General features: G+C 67.1%; 1 protein-coding gene across 2 annotated transcripts; it reads right to left on the bottom strand.

Moving 5' to 3' along the window:
- Window positions 1–577: 577 nt before the first annotated feature.
- On the bottom strand, window positions 578–13,379 carry RBM38 (RNA binding motif protein 38). 2 transcript variants are annotated; one of them, XM_037500780.1, is made up of 4 exons: window positions 12,991–13,379; window positions 12,340–12,463; window positions 11,908–11,962; window positions 578–953 (listed from the first exon to the last, which is right to left on the bottom strand). In XM_037500780.1, exons 1-4 carry the CDS (start codon window positions 13,222–13,224, stop codon window positions 650–652), a joined length of 717 nt encoding a protein of 238 aa, XP_037356677.1. In that variant the 5' UTR covers window positions 13,225–13,379; the 3' UTR covers window positions 578–649. The 2 variants fall into 2 exon arrangements, with proteins under 2 accessions (XP_037356677.1, XP_037356682.1); XM_037500785.1 differs by lacking the exon at window positions 11,908–11,962 and having other exon boundaries at window positions 646–953.
- Between the last annotated feature and the right edge of the window lie 4,047 nt (window positions 13,380–17,426).

Below are 17,426 nucleotides of genomic sequence, written 5' to 3'. Positions count from 1 at the left end.
CTTGCTGCCCCGCCGGGAGCCCCACGGAGGCCTGTCCGACCCCTCGCCTGCCCCCTCCACTGAGCCCCCAAAGGCGGAGGGCGGGTCCCTCAGCTGGGGTGCACACGGCGGGGGAAGGGCAGGAGGGCACGCGGGGTCTCGCGATCCTGCACTCTGACCCCACCCTCCCGCGGCCCCGCCGGGCTGGGGGCTCCTGTCGCCTGGAAACACGCCCCGCGCCCGGGGCCGGGGCGCAGGCATCGGCAGAGGGGAGTCTCTCGAAGTCGAGAGTAGGCTTTGGGTTCGGGGCGGCGGGGGTCTCCACTGGAAAAATAGACTGAAATTCTGAAATCGTGTTCGTAGCAAAACATTAACGATAAGGAAACGGCCGGGCGGTGGCCGGCAGCCCCCGTGCCGGGAGCCTGGGGGCCGGAGGGGGCCCCTGCTCGCTCTCTGGGTTCTGGGGAGTTAAGGCACCTCGGGGCCGGGGGGCGTCGGGGGCTGCAAGAGCCTCTGCCGGGCGGCGGCCGGGACAGGGCGGGGACGGCGCCGAGCAGGCTGGTGGTGGAGGCGGCGGGGCGCGGCTGTGGGGCTCGCGGGCTCCCAGCCCCTCCACGCGGCGAGTCCTAGAGCGAGAGGCTCTCCGGGCCCTGCACCCGGCGGCCACGCCTCACTGCATCCTGTCGGGCTGCAGCTGAGGAGGCTGGTACTGCACGAGGGTGGCGCCCGTGGGGGCCGCGGCGGGCAGGGCCTGGGGCAGGGCGGCCGGGTAGCCGTAGCCCACGAAGCTGGCGGCGCTGGCGGGCGAGGCGGCGTACGGGTACGGCTCGTAGGCGGCCGGCGGGTACTGGGCGTAGGCCGGGTTGGCCGGCGGGTACTCAATGTAAGGCGAGGACAGTGACGGGACTGGGGTGGCCGGGATCACCACGCTGGGCTGCACGATGGCTTGTGGGTAGATGTAGTGGGGAGTCAGCCTGTGGGGCGAAGCAGAGAGGGTGGGTCAGAGAGAACAGAGCTGGGGAACCAGAGCAGGCCCGGGGTGGAGCAGAGGAGCCCAGTGCGCTGGGTGGTGCCCTCGGGCTGCCCTTCCCGCCGTAGATCGCCTCGACAGAAGCGGGGTTCCGGGCACACTCTGCACGGGCTCCGGCCACAGGACCTGTGCCCCGGCGGGTCCCGCTCCCTGCGCGTGCCTGCCCAGCTGCCACGGGCTCCTGCTTGCCCGCCAGCACTTAAATGTCTCATTCTCCCTGGCACCCGGGGGGCCCATGGTTAAACAAGAATTGTAAGGCAGAAGGTGCAGAGCATGAAATCAAGCTCCTGGGCCCGTCTGAGCAGGGGTCCCTGAGCCACAGCCCCGGTGACAGGTGCTGAAGCTGGCCCTGCCAGTCTAACACCCGCCAACCAACAGGGGACACGCCATGACTTCCTTGCTGGCCTTGGCTGCGGCCCCAGCCACAGCACGGGGGTGCCAGGAACTCCGCGAGTGACAGTGGACGATGGGACAGGTAGCAGCACTGAGACGGCGGCGGGGAGGGGGGCGATGTGGCCTGAGGCCAGCCCACGTGCCCAGGGTCTGAGCGACCCCCTGAGGCGTGAGCCCAGCTTCCGACAGGAGCGCTGAGTGTGGAGGGGAGCAGCCAGCCCGAGCCCCACAGCGACACGGAGGCGTCAGCCTGGGCGCCAGGAACCCTCCGCTGGTCAACCCCACGTGCTGCTGTGGAGACCCATCCCAGACAGGGAAACTGAGGCTCAGGAAGACGGCATCGGCACGTACCTGCTCTGCCCACCAGCTGCGGGGCAGCCTTGCGCTAGCAGCTCACCCTCCTCTCTGGGCCCCACAGCGCACAGGTTCCAGCCGGAGCCGTGGCCCAAGCAGGCTGCTTGGGGTTGACCCCATGGCCACGGGCATCGTGTCACCCCTGCCCTTGTGCCTGAGTGGGCTGCACAGGACAGAGACGCCCTGGAACCCCGACATCCCCCTCCACCTCTAAGACTGGCCCAGGACCCCCGCCTGCCCCACTCCACGGAGACGCTGCTGGGAAAGCCGCAGGAGGGCACTCCCGGGCCCTCAGCAGGTGCAGAGACGAGCACGGCGTGTCGGAGGGCAGTCGGGCAGCAAGCTGGCCACAAGGAGGCCCCCACAGCCCCATGCCTCCCTCCACGCCGTTGGGAGACCGTCTGAGTGGACACAGCACCGCCCGGGCGGACGGTGACGCCGGGTGCAAAAGACTCCAACGCGGATTTACACCCGGCCCGGGTCGCTGACGAGGAATCATAGGACACTGCCCCTTTGCCGGGTTCAAGAGCCGACGCCCTCCCAGGTGCGCCATCCCGCATGAAGGGACGGGAGGGTGGCCGGGTCTGAACAGCTCTACGAGGTGCGGAACTAGGGGAAGGGGCCCTGGTCACAACAGCCCCAGAGCAGAAACAACCCGGTGTCCACTGACTGCGAACAGCTCAACAGACGTGTGTGTCCAGGCTGCGGAACATCACTCAGCCACGACAAGGAAGAGTCAGATGCCCGCCACGGGGGCAGACGTCACGCAGGACGCGCCCAGCAGACACAGGCCACATGCCACGTGACCAGCATGGCCTGTCCAGAGGAGGACACGTGGCCGCGGCCGCGGCAAGGGTGAGGGCACCGTCTCTGGAATAACAAAGTGCTGAGTCAGGGGGCGGAGACGGCCGAGGACCGTGACCACGCTTCGTGCCTCGCACTGCGGGGCTTGATGGTGTTTGAGCCCCGAGAATGCACTCTCTCGGGGGCGGGCCGGGAGGGAGCCTCCTGGGAGCGCGCAGGGCTGGAGGCACCCAGTCTAGGTAGGGCTGGGGGCAGAGGACGGGCACTGCGGAGCCCAGCGGTCCAGCAGCAAACATTTCGGGGGGAATCTGGGGCACACCTGGCCCACTGCCCAAGGGTGCCCCATTCAGATAGCTCCTACACCATCACCCTCACCAGTCTCTGACCTTCCAGGCAGCACCCCAGCAACTTCCATAGCAAATACCCCTGCAAGCAACCACTGCTGTGTTGGCCAGCAGGCTGGGGGCCCCCAGGACCCTGGTTCAGGGGCTGCAGTGCCCACTGCCCCGGCCCCCTGCTCTGGGCTCTGCCTCATGTGAACAGGTGCCCCTTGAAGAGAGTCAGACCTGGATTCAAATCCCACTTTGGCCCCCCGAGCTGTGAGGGTGTCTGAGGTGTGCCCCCCGTGTCTGAGGTGTGCTCTAGACCCACACACGGCGCTGAGTGACCCACAGGCCCGGCCTCACGGAGTGAGATTCCAGGAGAAAGAAGCGGCTGTGAGCTGGAGAGCTGGGACTGGGGGGTGGTCAGGGGAGACTGCTTGGAGGAGGGGGCACCTTTACCTAGCTTTGAGGAGACAGAGCGGCCGTGGGCAAGAGGCTGAAGCCAGAGCAAGCCCATGCTGTGGGGGTGAGAGGTGGTGGCCAGGCCCCCACGCCACCATCCTGTCCTAGCTGCCTACAGCGCCTCCAACACTCAAGGCCATTCCCTGTGTCTGCAGCTGCCCCTGCCTCCCCTGGAGCCCACCCCAGGGAGGCCCTCTGACCACCCTCCCTGGCCCCCACTGGACCTCACGGGAGCTGGGGAGGGCCTCACCCAGGGCCCGGAGGTGGGAGGCTGGGCACAGGCCCCACGCCAAGGCCGAGGAGCAGGCAGAGCTCCACGCGAAGCACCCACCACGGGGCGTCCAGCACGCCGTCCGGGTATCCTCTGTGCCCCCACCGCGTGAGCCCCACCAGGGTCCCAGCACCCTGAAAACATTCCTTAGTGTGAGGCTACAGAAGCTCTGGGCCCAGAACTTCTCAAGTGTGGGTCTCGGACCCCAGGACACATGCTAAAAAGGCAGACCCCCTAAGGACTGTGACGGAGGCCGGAACCTGCCTCTGCCAGGCCCCTGACACCCTCCTCCCAGCTGAGGCGCCCCGGGCCCTTGCACCCCTGCCTCAGGCCTGGCCCTGGGTGTAGCACGGCCCCGGCTGCCACTGAGCTGCCAGGGGACACTGAGGCCAGGGCCGGCCAATCATTTTCTTCCTGGGCAGGAGGGGGCGACCTCAATTCCTGACCCATGGGGAAAGTGGGCGCCTGTATCTGTCTACCTACTTCCCTCAAGCAATCTGCCTCCCACGCGGGCTGCGAAAAGCCTGGAACAACTTCCGAAGCCCCTCACAGCCACAACGGGCGCTGTCGCGACCCCATCTCCCGGAGGGGAGGCTGAGGCTCACAGAGGCTCGCGTGACATGGATCACTCACCACAGGGGCTGAGTAACTCTGCCCCGCCCATCTGCCCCCACCGTCCCTGTGCCCACCAGGACTGGCCAGGACCCCCCGCACCCGGGGGACACACACGGACTGGACCCCAAGAGGAGGCACCCCAGACCCAGCTGAAAACACGGCGGGAGCAGGCTCTGCCGCGGGAGAGGCCGAGGACGGGCAGACAAGAGCAGGTGGACCAAAGCACTGGCTGGGGGGGAGGGGAGGAAGCTGCAAAGGCCCAAGGGGTGCCCCCGCCCCCACACCTGCCCCTCAGCTCTGCCCCCGACAGAAGATGGAGCGTGAGGCTCAGCTTCCTCATTTGCACAAGGGGCCCTGCAGAGGTAACTCAGGCAGCCAGGACGGGACGCCTCTAGACCCGAGGCTCTCAGGCAGAGCAGCCGTGCCCCAGGGGACACCGCGTGCCTGCGGGGGCCGGAGGCGGGGACATTTCTGGCCCTGACCATGGCGTGCTGGCACTGGCAGGGCACGCACAGGACGGAGGACACGCACGGAGAATCCTCCAGCACCACCTGGGGCAGGGGCCCGGCCAGAGGCAGGCGAAGGGGATCTCTCGGGCACATGCATGAGCACACGCGTGCACACACCCGTGGGGTCACACTGAGCTCTCCAGTGACAAAACACCCCTCACACCACAGCTGGGCCTGCGCCCCCCCGCCCCTGCCCCCAGCCTGCACATCGCGACAAGCAGAGGCCGCCTGGCACTGGGGACGGGCGTGTGTGCCCGGCAGGCTCCGGCACACGCCCACACCCTGGAAAGGTCAGGATGCCTCCGGCCTCCATGGGCCTGCTTTTCAGGTCCCTGGAAAGGCCACAGCCTGGCAGCACTGTGCCCACACAGGGTGCCCAGCCAGGGTGGCAGCCCCTGCCCCGCAGCTCATGCCCACCCATCTCGGGGTGCTCCTCACTCTGACTCCCTGGCTTTCCCTCCTCCTCCCTCCCCCGGCCTCTCCTGGCCAAATCTCCATCCACCCACCCCCGACACCCCGTCTGCCTTCCCTGCCCCAGTCTGCAGCCAGAGGCACCTTCCTACGGACGCCCGGGAGACCACGCCCCTCACAGGCAGAGACCCCACTGTCCGAATCAGCCCAGAGCCAAATCCAAACTGCTCCCCACCCCCCCACCATGGCCTCCCATAAAACCAGGCTTTAACAGCTTCCACCCTCCTCACGCCTGTCAGCCAGGGCTCCCTCCTGTCCTGCAGACTCAAAGCCCTCTGCACCCGCCGCGGGGCCTCTGCACCCTTCGTGCCCTCTGCTGAGAGGGAGGCTTTTCCTCACCGCTCAAGCCTGACCTTTGCTTCCTCGGGCCTTCCCTCACCGCCCCGGTCAACACCAGCACACCGAGCCCACCCGGCCTTGTCTGCTTCTCGTAAGAAAGCACCTTGCAGTTCACCCTCTGAGCTGTGGTCCTCCCTTGGCTCTGACCTCCGGGCTCCAAGCACTTAGCGTGGCCTCTGCTGAGGGCCGAGGGCCTGACGCTGGCCCTCCTTTGACAGCCGTGGTCAAGGCGTCCCCTCCCCAGGGCCACCGGCTGCTTCCTGGGCCAGGAGTGGCAACTTCGCCTGGAGCAGCGGCTGGGACAGGGGCAGGGGTGGGGGGTCCAGTCATCTGCAGCTGGGGAACCCCTAGGGAGGCAGAGGCTGGTGGCCCCAGCTCAAGGTTGACTCTGGCCCCTCCTAGACGCCGGCGGTCTTGCACCGCCTCTGAGGGCAGGGCCGGCCCCGGTGCTGCCTCCGGGATTTCACACCGTGCACCCCAGAGAATTCGGCAGTGTCCGTACATACCCCCATGTTGGCACCCGCGGGAGGACATGAATACCCCCAGCAGTTTGGGGTGGACAGAAAGTCCCCCTTTCCCGGGCCGCCGTCCTCGGCCGCGGGGAGGCTCGCCGGCAGACAAGGCTTGGGGGTGAGAACCTAAGGGGACATGAGGCCCCGCTCCTGCTGGGACAGGCACCGCCATGACAAGCAGGGCTGGGGTCTGAGCCCAGCCCTCTTTCCTCGCAGCCCACCACTGAGCCCCACTTCTGTCCCGGGGAACACGCAGCCACAGGGACGGCCTCGCCATCCCCCGAGGGCTCAAGCTCCAGCTCAGCGCCTGCTGGGGTCCCACGTTTCCTCACCCTCCACAGAAAACCCTCTGTCCCTCCACCCAGAGGCCGGCACTCGTGCCCGACGGCCCGTCTCCCAGAAGTGCTAATGCCACCTTGCGCGCAAAGCCCAAGCAGAGGGTGGCAGCGGGTGAAGGTGGCACAGACAGGCACGGACGCCCACGACGACCGAGGGGCTACAGGCTGGCCTGGAGGGCCACCGGGGGTGCTGTGAGGCGCAAGCAGCCGGCCGGCACCCACCGCTGAGAGGAGGCAGGCGAGGTCGCCCACACGGCCAGGGTGAGCACCACACAAGAGCACCCCGCTGACTCAGCCAGATGCAGAACCAGGGGCCCGGGACGAGAACCCCACGTTCAGGCCCTAGATTTGCCTCTCCAAGTCACGTGGCCTTCTCCGGCCCGTTTCCCCAACTGCAGATGAGGGGGCCACAGGGCCCGCAGAGCCACACTGGGGTCCCCGGAGGCCCCCGGGGCGCTGGGCAGCAGGGTGTGCAAAGCGGCAGGCAGGAGAGGGTGCCCAGGCGGGCTGTCCGCACGCTCAAAGCAAAACTCTCAGAAAAGAAATCGGCCGCGACACAGGCCTCATTTTCTGAATGCAAAGCCACCTCCGAAAATAAAAATGAAAAAAGCAAATGAGCCATTTTCACTTTTTCTGATGTCTGGAGGCCGCGCCCACGTGCTGGAGGACCGGCGCCGGCTGCCGCTCCAGGCTCCTGGGCGGCTGAGGACGCAGGCCGGGGGGCCCGGGTTCCGGGAGGGGCTCGGGCTGCGTCGGCCACCAGGCAGCTGGCAGGCCCAGGACAGCACCAGCACTGACCCTTCCCAACCCCGTCTTCCGCTCCCTCCACACTGCACCCCACACCAGCCTCGTTTAGTCGCTGCGGACAAGCCAACCTTCCCCGCTCAGGCCCAGAGTTCCAGAACCTTCTTGGACGCCTCTCTTTCATGCATTCTCGAACACAACTGAAATCCCGCATTTCTCACCTTGGAGCAGAGCCGCAGACCCCACGGCCTGCCTTGGGGGTGGGTCACTGTGGGGTCCCCCAGCCAGGCCGCCTGGGGAGGCTCTCAAGACTCAAGTTCCTCCAGCCCCCTCGCTCAGAGCCCTTCGCCACTCGGAACAGAACCCCGAGAGCGGGGCCCTGGCCTTCCGCCAGCCCGGGCAGCTCGGCGCCCCTGCCCCGCACAAAGCAAGTGGTACCCATTGGAAGGACGGACTCCGGACAGTTCCCAGCACAGCTTCCTCCTCCCCCCACAGGAGGACATCCCTGCACACGGCACAGCACCGTCCCATCCACGCGACGGACAGGGAAACTGAGTCATGAGGACGCAGGGCCTCCCTGCACACCCAGGAAACGTGGTGACACACACCCACGCTGGCCCGTCTGTGCTGGGCTCTGCCCTGACTCAGGCCCTGGCCCCTGGGCCCAAGGCTTGGGGTCCCCCCAGGAGCTCATCCTCGGAGAGGAAACCGAGACCCGCCCCTGCAGGCTGGTGTCTGTTACAGCCTCCAGCGCAAACAACAGGTGCGCAGGCCGCTCGGGGCGGCCACGCCAGCCTACGCCTCGCCCCAGCGAGCTCCCAAACAGGAAGCCACCACGGGGCGTGCAGGGCCACCCCGACATCAAGCAAAAACAAGTCACGTGGTGCCATACAGGGACCAGGGCACCACTTCCTCCCAGCCCCTCCCCCAGCCTCTGACCTCACTTCCTGGCGTACCCCTGGGGTGCTGGTCCCCCATCACACCGATCCCCTCACCTGGGTTGATCTTTCTACTCTGCGTCATGATTGCATGATAGAAATCCAAGAAGGTGCCAATCCAGTGCAGACATAAGGGGGACCCTCCCCTAGAGCCCCCCAGGGGTGACATCTCACGTGACCCAGCAGGTACAAGACTGGTCACCTGACCCGGGCACCCGTCTATTAACGAAGCACCAGGCCTGGGCCGCCACCACCACGTGCTAAGTCGCTGGCCTGTCTCGCTGTGAGTCTGTGTGAGCTGCAGGACACACCGCTAAGAGGCCCGTGCACTGCCGGGGGCCAAGCAGGACTTCCTGCCCCACTGCCCGGCTCACTGGGTGCAGGACCACCTCGGCCAAGAGCGTACAGGCCGATTTCCCACGCTGGCTTCCTCTCAAGCAGGTGCCCCGAGGTGGGTGCCCTTGTCTTACTCAAAGGATCCCAGGTGCAGGGCCTGGCATACAGGTGCTCAACACACGCCCTGTGAATGGAGGGTCCTGGGAGCAGCTCCTTCCTCCCTGCCCAGCCCTGCACACGCCACGCTTGCAGAGACCCATGTGACGCTGCCACCTCCGGCCAGGCCCTCTGCCTGGGTGACACCCCCGCCCCATGCACATACCGTGACCCAAAGACAGGGCAGCAGGGACCTTCAACGGGCGGTGTGGGGTCCCGTGTGGGGTCCCTGAAACTACAGGCCAAGTGGGGCGTGCACATGCTCAGAAGAGAGTCCCACAGCCCCTGACCTGCCCCGAGGGAGGGGCTGCCTCGTAGACACAGGGAGGGTGTCAGCAGCATGAAGGCGCCCAGGGCCTGCCGCCACAGGGCACAAGGGCGGGTCAAATCTCCAGTATCCTGGGGCCCAGCTCAGCCCTGAGAGGGGGCCGCATCAGCGTCTCTAGCACAGAGGGGCCGACGGGCCAAGAGGAGGGGCAGGGCCTGACCCCTGGGGTCCTTGCTCCAGTACATGTGGACCTGGCCCCAGCAGCCCCTAGACCCCCGTCCTGCTGTCTGGGACCCTGGGGCCTGGCTGCAGGCCTGGCACACAGCAGGGTGCGCAGTGAATGGGCATGGGGCCCACTGCTAAGGTCCCTGTGCCCAAAGCAGCAGCTGGACCTTCAAAAATAACCCGAGGAGAGGCTCCAAGTACAGCCAGGCCCAGGCGTGGACAGGCACCCTGGCCACCAGGAGGCCGCTTCTGCCTGGATCCAAGCCCCTCCAAACTACTCAGCGCGGCTGCCTGCCCCAAGCTGCTGTGCCCCCGGGGCCAAAGAGACCCTCCACTGAGGGCCGATGACCGCGCTGGCCTCCTGCGACAGGCCACCTGTCACCAGTCACACAGGCGTCCCAGGACTCAAGCCTCGGCCCCACCCCCAGTTACAGCACAGGGGCCCGTGGGCCACGCTCACTGCACTCGACGGACACGGGGCGGGGGAAGCCGCGCAGAGAGCACAAAGCTTATAGCGTCTGGGTGAGTTTCTGTGCTGACGCCTCGGACCCACCGGGGAGAGGGCCCAAAAGCGGGCCAAGGCAGCCAAGGGGCCAGAGGCCCGGCGAGATCTGCCAGGCAGGAGAGGAGTTAACTGGCTCGGAGACCCTGGCCGCTGCCAGCCTGAAGCTGACAAAACCGACCGCTGAGTCAGGCTGGCCGAGCCCTGGCCCAATTGTTTGCAAAGACAAAAGGGATGGTGACGACCCGGCTGGTGCTGGGGCACCAGAGACAGCTGACCCCGGCAGCCAGGCCGGCCGGCCCTCTAGAACGGCACCCGGGGCCCTGCAAGGCTGGGTGGGAGGGGAGGCCCAGACAGGCTTCGGGCGCCAGCGCTGGCGTGCGGGGCAGGCCCCCGGCTCCCCGTCCCTGCTTGGGTCCCCAGCCCTTGGCAACCAGCAAATACAAGTCACAGGCCTCCTCGTCATCGCGGCGGGTATCGGGTGGCCGGCCCGCAGATTCGGTTACAAAACACTCGCCTGAAGTCGGAGCACGCGGTGGCAAAATCCATCACCCGCACGGGGGTGGCTTTCAGGGGACCACGAGGGAAAGGTGGGGGCCCTTCCCACCCGCCCAGAGAGCAAGCGGTTCCGGAGCCAGCCCGCCCAGGTCCCCACGCCAGCCCCGTGGTCACCCGACAGGCTGCTGACCCTCTGAGCCTTCCCTGGCCCGTGTCCCCTCTGCGGCGGGGACGGAATCTGTGCAGCCTCACTGGGCCGCTGCGCGCGCGGCTGCACACACTGGCCCAGGGTCAGCGGTTCTTGTTCCTGGTGTCTGCGCGAGGGCACGAGACGCTCAGGAGGATGTGACTGGTCAAAATGGAGCCAGTGGGAAGGGGGCAGAGTGAGGACTTGAACCCAGACCCGGCTCCAGAGCTCAGGCACCGGCAGCCACCCTGGGAGGCAGCTGCCATGGACCCAGCGGGGCGGGATGAGGCTCCTGGTCCTGTGCAGCTGCCCCAGGCCTTGCATGGACTCTGGGGACGGAGCCAGGCTGGCAAAGAGGAGGAACAGGCTTCTCAGGTTTGGCTTGAACACCAAAAAGGAAAAAACTGGGGAGGCCACAGGAAGATTAGGCTGTCCCCAAACACTTCCCGAGACACTGATGCAGCAGAGCTCAGGGCAAGAAGGCCACCCCGGGGCTCCCTCTCAGGACAGGTCGAGCTCGCACCCAGCTGCCCATCTGGGCGGAAGGCGCTATGTGCCCTCAGATGGCACATGGCACGGCTGCAGGAGGGCGACGGGGCGCCCTGGTCACCGGCCAGCCTGCCCTACTGGGCCCAACCTGCGTCGGCCCTTGGTTCTACTGCCCGAGACCCTAGTTCTATCTATGGCACATATATGTGCGCACGCGTGCACACGCACACACGCCCCTTGAAACACAAAATCCACAGCCCAGGATAGAACTCTGAGAGTTTAAGGAGGACCAGTGTCCTAAAAGGACATTCTATGCATAGTTTTATGACGGTCCCCCCGGCCCCCAGAAGAAATCCCCACCCGGTCAGCATGTCCCCAAGCTGAGGCGCAGCTGACATCAATCACAGGCCGGGAAGTCAGTCTGCATGGCAGGCTCCTTTGTGCCCCTGGAGTGTGTGTGTGTGTGAGTGTGTGTGTGTGTCCTGCCCCAAGCAGCTGCCAGGCCTTATTAGATCTTTAAAAAAAAAAAGGCAAGGGGGAGGGGGCCTTTTTCGGAGGAGGAGGGTGGGCCGCTGCTCAGCCCGTCAGACAAAAGGCCCAAGGCCGGGCTCGAGCCAGGACATCTGGCCCCAATCCCACCTCACCTGCTGCAGCTTTTATAAACGTGGGACCCCAGGTGGCAGGGACCTGCTGCCGCCCACTGTTGGGTGCTGGGGCAGCAGAGGGGTGCCCCAAGGATGGCCCAGAACACTAATTCCCAAGAAAGCCAGCCAGGCTGTCTCTGCGCCAGCCCCAATTCACAGGAGAGAAACTGAGGCACAGACAACTGCCCGATGGGGGTGGGGAGCCAGGATGTGAACCCAGGCAGGCCCTGGTGCTCACCCCCCATCTCTCTGGGGCACAGCCTGAGCCAGGCCAGAAACTCAACCCATCTCTCCATTCTCCTGGCCTGCCCCCAAATGCAAACCCATTTCAGAGGGGCTGGAGAGAGTGACCGTTCACACACGCAGTAAAGGGGTTGCAAGGGGTAGGGGCGCGCAGGCTTGGGGTCTCAGGTGGAAGACTCCCTTGGACCAAGGGGCACCCACACTGGGAGATGCGGGAAGCCCACGGCCCTGCCTCATCTGGTCTGCAAGGACCCCCCGGCTGGCCACACCCACTCACCCATAAGTCCGCTGGATTAAGGTGGGGTGCAGCTGCTGCACACCGACAGCAAAGCCTGAAACGAGAAAAGGTTTCCAAGTTCAGCCTCATCCAGGAAAGTAGAACCCCCACAGCCTAAGCAAAAGGGATAATCAGCTCCCCCCCATCACATGAACCCCACAGCTCTCGGCTGAAGCAGGCCGAGACCCAAGGGACCCGGTGGGAGCTGGCCTGGGGCCCAGGGCCAACTTCCTCCCTCCCTGCTCCAGGGGGGCAGAGGGCCTGCTGAGGCTCCCTCTTCCCCGGTCCCATCAGCCCACGCCAGAGGAGCCAGGGGGTCCCCTCCCAGCAGGGGACAACTGCTCCCCAAGCCGCCTGCGCTCCAGGGGGGGGCCCCCCCACCCACAGACACCAAGGCTGCACCAGCTGCAGGGGAAGGGCAGCCGTGCTCACCCGTCTGCAGGCTCCGCGGCTTGGCGCCCAGATAAGCCAGGTTCACGTTGGCCTTGCGGCCGTCGATGTTGGGGTTCGGGTCTTTGCAAGCCCTCTCAGCCGCCGCCCGGTCCACCATAGTCACCTGGAGGCGCACAGAGCGTCAGGAGCGTCCCAAGGCGGGGTACCCCTGGCAGGTGCCCTCCAGCCCGGCCTGGGCCTCCGCAGACCTGCCCCCGGACCCGGCCCCTCCCCGCAGGCCGGGAACCCTCCCTGCTGGCAGACAGGGAGGCGTCTGCTCCCCAAGGGGGGGGCGCACCCCAAAGGGAAGCGAGGACCCCTCAGGGGAGGGTTTAGAGCCACTGGGGGTGGGAAGCGCGCCTCCAGCGTTCTCTCCAGCGCAGGCTCACCCGGGCGGCCCGCGGGAAGTACGGGGGGGGGGGGCGAGAAGGCCCCCACCTGGCCCTCGGAGGAGGCCTGTGCCCCCCACTCGCGTGGGCCAGGAGCCCCACCTCCGCAAGCCGGCGGGGGGGCGGGGGGCGGCCTGCGGGGCGGGCGGGGGGAGGGGCGGGCGGGGGAGGGACGCCGGGCCGGGGGGGCGGGGGGCACGTCCGGGCGCGGGGGGGGCCGGCGCGGGCAGCAGGTGCCGGGCCGGGCGCGGCGGGCACTTACGAAGCCGTAGCCGCGGGACTTGCCGGTCTGGCGGTCGGTGATGACCACGGCCTCCTCGATGTCCCCGAAGCCCTCGAAGTACTTCCTGAGCGAGGCGTCGGTGGTGTGGTAGGGCAGGCCGCCCACGAAGATCTTGGTGAACGTGGTGTCCCGGTGCGCGCCGGGCATGGCGCCCGGGGCCGGCGGCCGCGGGAAGCCCGCGCTCGGGGCGCCCGGCGCGGGCTGCAGCAGCATGGGGCGCCCGCCGCTACGGGCCCCGCGGGGCCGCGCTCATGGGGGGGCGCGCGCGGGCAGCAGGGGCGGCTCCGAGCCCGGCCCGTCCTCTCGGCCGCTCCGCGGGCGCCGCTGCGCTGCGCTGCGCTCCCGGCCCGGCGCCGCGGACACTCCGCGCGCCGCGCCCGGCCCCGGGCTTTGTAGCCGCCCCGCCCGCCCGCGCGCCGCCCCGCCCCGCCCGCGCGCCCCGCCCCGCCCCGCCCCGCCCCCGCGCGGGGGCCGCCGGGAAACGTAGTCCGGGAAGGCCGGGGCGGGGCGGGGCGGGGCGGCCGACTCGCCCACTGAGGCCCTACTACGTGCCCGGCCCCGGGAGCGCGCGGCGGGAAGACGCGGCTGTAAAGGGCTCAGATCGTAGATCGCGTTTCCGGAATGGGGCGCGGTGTCGCGGGGTGGGGGGAGGCGGCACTGTGGGGGAGTCTGTCTCTGGGGCTGCCCGGGCCAGGCGGCTGTGGACGCCCAACAGTGGCAGGAACGTTCCCCGGGGCCTCCCGCGCTGCGGGGTGGGCGGGCCTGGGCGGGCCCGGGGTGCCCCAACAAGCCACATCGCCGGCCCCGACGGGGCGCGCATCCGGTCAGCGGCGCGCAGGGTGCCCAGCGTGTCCCGCGCCGGCCTGGGCGGTGGCTCCAGGCTCACCACCTGCTGTCGGGGGTTCCCCAAAGCCGTGGGCGCCCCTCTGGGGAAAAGCACGCCCAGGGCGTCGAGTCCCCCGTCCCCAGCCGCAGAAACAGGCCCCGCCGGGCCTCCCCGGGGTCCGGCGCGGCCACGAGGAATCCACAGGACCCCGGGCCCCAGCCGCGGGGGCCGGCTCAGGCCTCTGCGCGCCCCCCAGTCCCCGGGGCCAGCCCCTCCGCCGGGACGCGGCCGGGAGAGAGCGGGGGCTCCCCCCCCACACCCAGGTCTCCTCGGGGGTCAGGCTGCGGTGTGGGGCGCCTGCCTGGGGTGGCGCCGGGCGGGCCGAGGGGCCCGGGGCGGGGCGGGGGGCCTGAGTCCTTGGCTGAAGCAGCAGCTCCCGCCAGACCCTCGGCCCGACGGCCGCACCCGCGCGCGCGGATCAGCGCCCCCTTCCCGAGGCCCGCCCAGGCCCCGCGGCCGAGGCAGCCCCGGGCCCGCAGCAGCCCGCGGGACCCGCCCTCCGGCCGCCCCGCGCCTCCAGCTCCGGCCGCTCCCCGGCGGCGCGCGGGTCTGTCCGGGTCCTGCCCCGGCGCGGCCGCGGGCGAGGACAGCGCGCCCCCGGGAAACTGAGCAGGGCGCCTGGCCTTGCTCCCCGGGGCCAGGGGGGCGCCGCCGCGGAGCTCGGGCCAGCCGGGCCCTGCGCGCCCCAGCCCTGACCGACGAGGCGGGGCCGCCGGGGCCGGGGCGGCGCCCCCAGACTCCCCGGGAGCGCGCGTGGCCTACAAGTCCCAGCGCCGCCCGGGCGCCCCGCCCCGCCGCGCCGGCCCCTCGGCCCGGGAGCCCGCGGGGGCGTCCGCGCAGCACGTGGGGTGCGGGGGTCCGAGCTCGGCGGCGCCGGGGGGGTGCCGGGGGCGCGGGGGGGGGGGCCGGGCGCGAGAGGACGCGGGGCGGGGCAGGGCGCGCGGCGGGCCCTAGCCGGCTGGGGAGGGCTGGGGAGGGCTGGGGAGGGCTGGGGAGGGCCGGGGCGGGGATCCCCGCGTCTTCAAACGCGAGGCCCGGCTGGGGCCCCTGGGCTTTCCTCTCCAGCCGCCTCCCCGCCCGCCGGGTGCCCTCGGAGCACGTGCCGACGCCTGCCTGAGGCTCAGCCGTTCAGGCGGCGCAGGGGCCAGGCCAGGGTGGGGGTTTAGGGTGCACCCCCACATGCCGCAAGTCAAAAACTAACATTCCCCGCGCCCCCATTCCCCCCACCCCAACTTACAATTTAGAAGGAGAGAGACAGCAGATGAATATTAATTTTTATTTAGGTCAATTGTTCCAGGCAGGTGCCGAGAAGGGCGCAAGCAAGAGGGGCGGGTGAGGGCCGAGGGGGCAGGAAGGCTCTGGGAATCGGGAGCCTCGGGAACAGCCCAGGGAACAGAACGCCAAGGCGCAGAGGCAGGGGAGGGCTCCTCGAGGGCCGCTGCTCTGCTCCCTGCAGTCACCACGGTCAGCCCAGCCTACAGAGGGAGGGGACTTGTGAGTGGGGGGCAGCCGCCAGAACCCGGCGGCCCCTGAACCAAGTGCAGCAGGTGGTGGGAGTCAGCCCACTCACAGCGCCAGCTGGGGGCTCCCCGCCCCAGCCCCCTCTCAGGTGGTGCCAGCCACCCCACCTGCAGCCAGTGGCCTTAGTTCCTGGAGGCAGCGGAAAGTGGTTCTGGGCCTTGCTGGTGACCGTGCAGCGAGCTCGTGACTGCACCTGCGCCGGGCCCAGAGACAGGCTGCTTGTGCCCGAGTGCGCTGAGGCCAGGGCCCCGGGGCCCCTGCACCCTAGCACTGGCTGCGACTCACTGCATGTCCGTCCCGGGGCTCGCCTTGGATCTCCAGGCCGGCTGCTTCCACGTGAGCTTCCTGAGGCTTCCATCTCTGACTGGGGGGCCCTTGGTCCGCCGCGTGTGTGACCGGCTCCAGGCTCTCCGTGGCAGGCTGGACATAGTCTCCCAAGGGCAGCTACTGCTTGGACTCTGGTCTGGGGAGCACAGACGACATCGCCACAGTCTGGCCTGTAAACGCGCCCTCTCACTTAGCTCTCTTTGTCTCACGCACTGTAAATAAACCCTGTGATTGTTGTTTTACCCCTTGTGCACGCTTTTGAGTCATGACCCACTGTTGTAATTGCTCAGGTGGGGACCCAGCAGCTGGGCCGTCCCCTGGCCCCCACAGCTCGCTTGGTTTCAGGCTGAGGCTCAGACCGGTTCCCCCAAGGCCGCTGAGGGCAGTTGATGTCCAGCCAATCCCTGATTCCATCTTGTCTTCCCCATTTTATTCTTTGCACGTGGCCTTGTCTCCCTGTTTTGAAGATAGGGCAGGTGGGACTCAGAGCGCCTAAGTGAGGGGACCCTACATGGAAGTCTGTTGGGTTTTCCCGAGCACATCAGCTTTTTGCTAAAAGAGACAGTGGCAGCTGATACAAGTGCCTCATGATTCTTTCTGCCCTGAACATAAATGGGGTGTCTGGAGCTGTGGCAGCCATTTTGTGGCCATGAGGCAAAGGCCAAGGAACTCTGACACCAGTCGTGATATCACTAAACCCGTGGGATAGTTGATAATGTCTGCAGGTATTTTTGGTTGTCACAACTTAAGGGACTGAATGCCACCTAGCAGCCATGCTGTGGAGGCCGGGGACGCTACTAAATATCCCACGGTGCACAGGACAACCTCCTGCAATGAGTCAAAGGCTTCACTTTTGACAGATGCCTTGGTGTTTAAGGTGAGTGTTAAACGCTCACCAAGTGTAAATTCAAGACTGCCAAGCTATTGCAGATGTAAGATGTGCAAAAGATGTTTTCAATTGTTTGCTGTAAACGGCACATGTGGGAGGGTGGGTGTGGGGCATACCTGACAGACGTGCAGCCTTCAGCAGCTGCGGGGGGCGCTGGGGCGGGGTGGGGCGTGCGTCCCTGGGAGCCGCTAGTGTGACCGACATTTCCTAGCAGCCAAATTTACATAAGTATGAGCAGGTGAAATTCATTTTAATACCCAAATATTATCATTTCTTGGTGTGATCAACATAACAATTAGAATTTACATTCTTTTTGTGTGAAGGCTTTGAAATCCGCACATTTTGCACTTGTATCTCCGTTCTGACCAGTCCCACGTAGGCCTGGAGAGTTCCAAGCGCGAAAACTGGTCTGAAACGTCCCTGTTTGCCCCAGCGCCTGTCCGGACGGAGTCTGTGCACGTTTGCAAGTCACCACTTCACAGACGAGGGCACGGGTGACACCGGGGCGCGGGGAGGTGAGGGAGTGCCAGGACCCCTCTCCAGGCTGCACGGCTTCAGCGACCTGCCTGCCGGTACCCACCTGGATGTTAAATCAGGAGTCAACCTCAGAAAAACTGTCACCTTCAGCTTTTCCTAAGGAGCCATCGATCTTTCTAAAGATAAAAGTGCGTGATTTTTAAGAATATTCTTCTAGCAGGATAATAGATGCTCCAGTCCATTTTTTGTGTTACAAGCTTAGTAACAACAGCCAAGCGAGAGCCAACACCTTTCTTTTTTTTTTTTTTCCACATA

This window comes from Talpa occidentalis, unplaced genomic scaffold, assembly GCF_014898055.3.
Source record: "Talpa occidentalis isolate TD23 unplaced genomic scaffold, MPIMG_talOcc4v2.1 talOcc4.10, whole genome shotgun sequence".
In the NCBI taxonomy this organism is placed as follows: Eukaryota; Metazoa; Chordata; class Mammalia; order Eulipotyphla; family Talpidae; genus Talpa; species Talpa occidentalis.
This window is presented reverse-complemented; position numbering and strand designations above follow the sequence as displayed.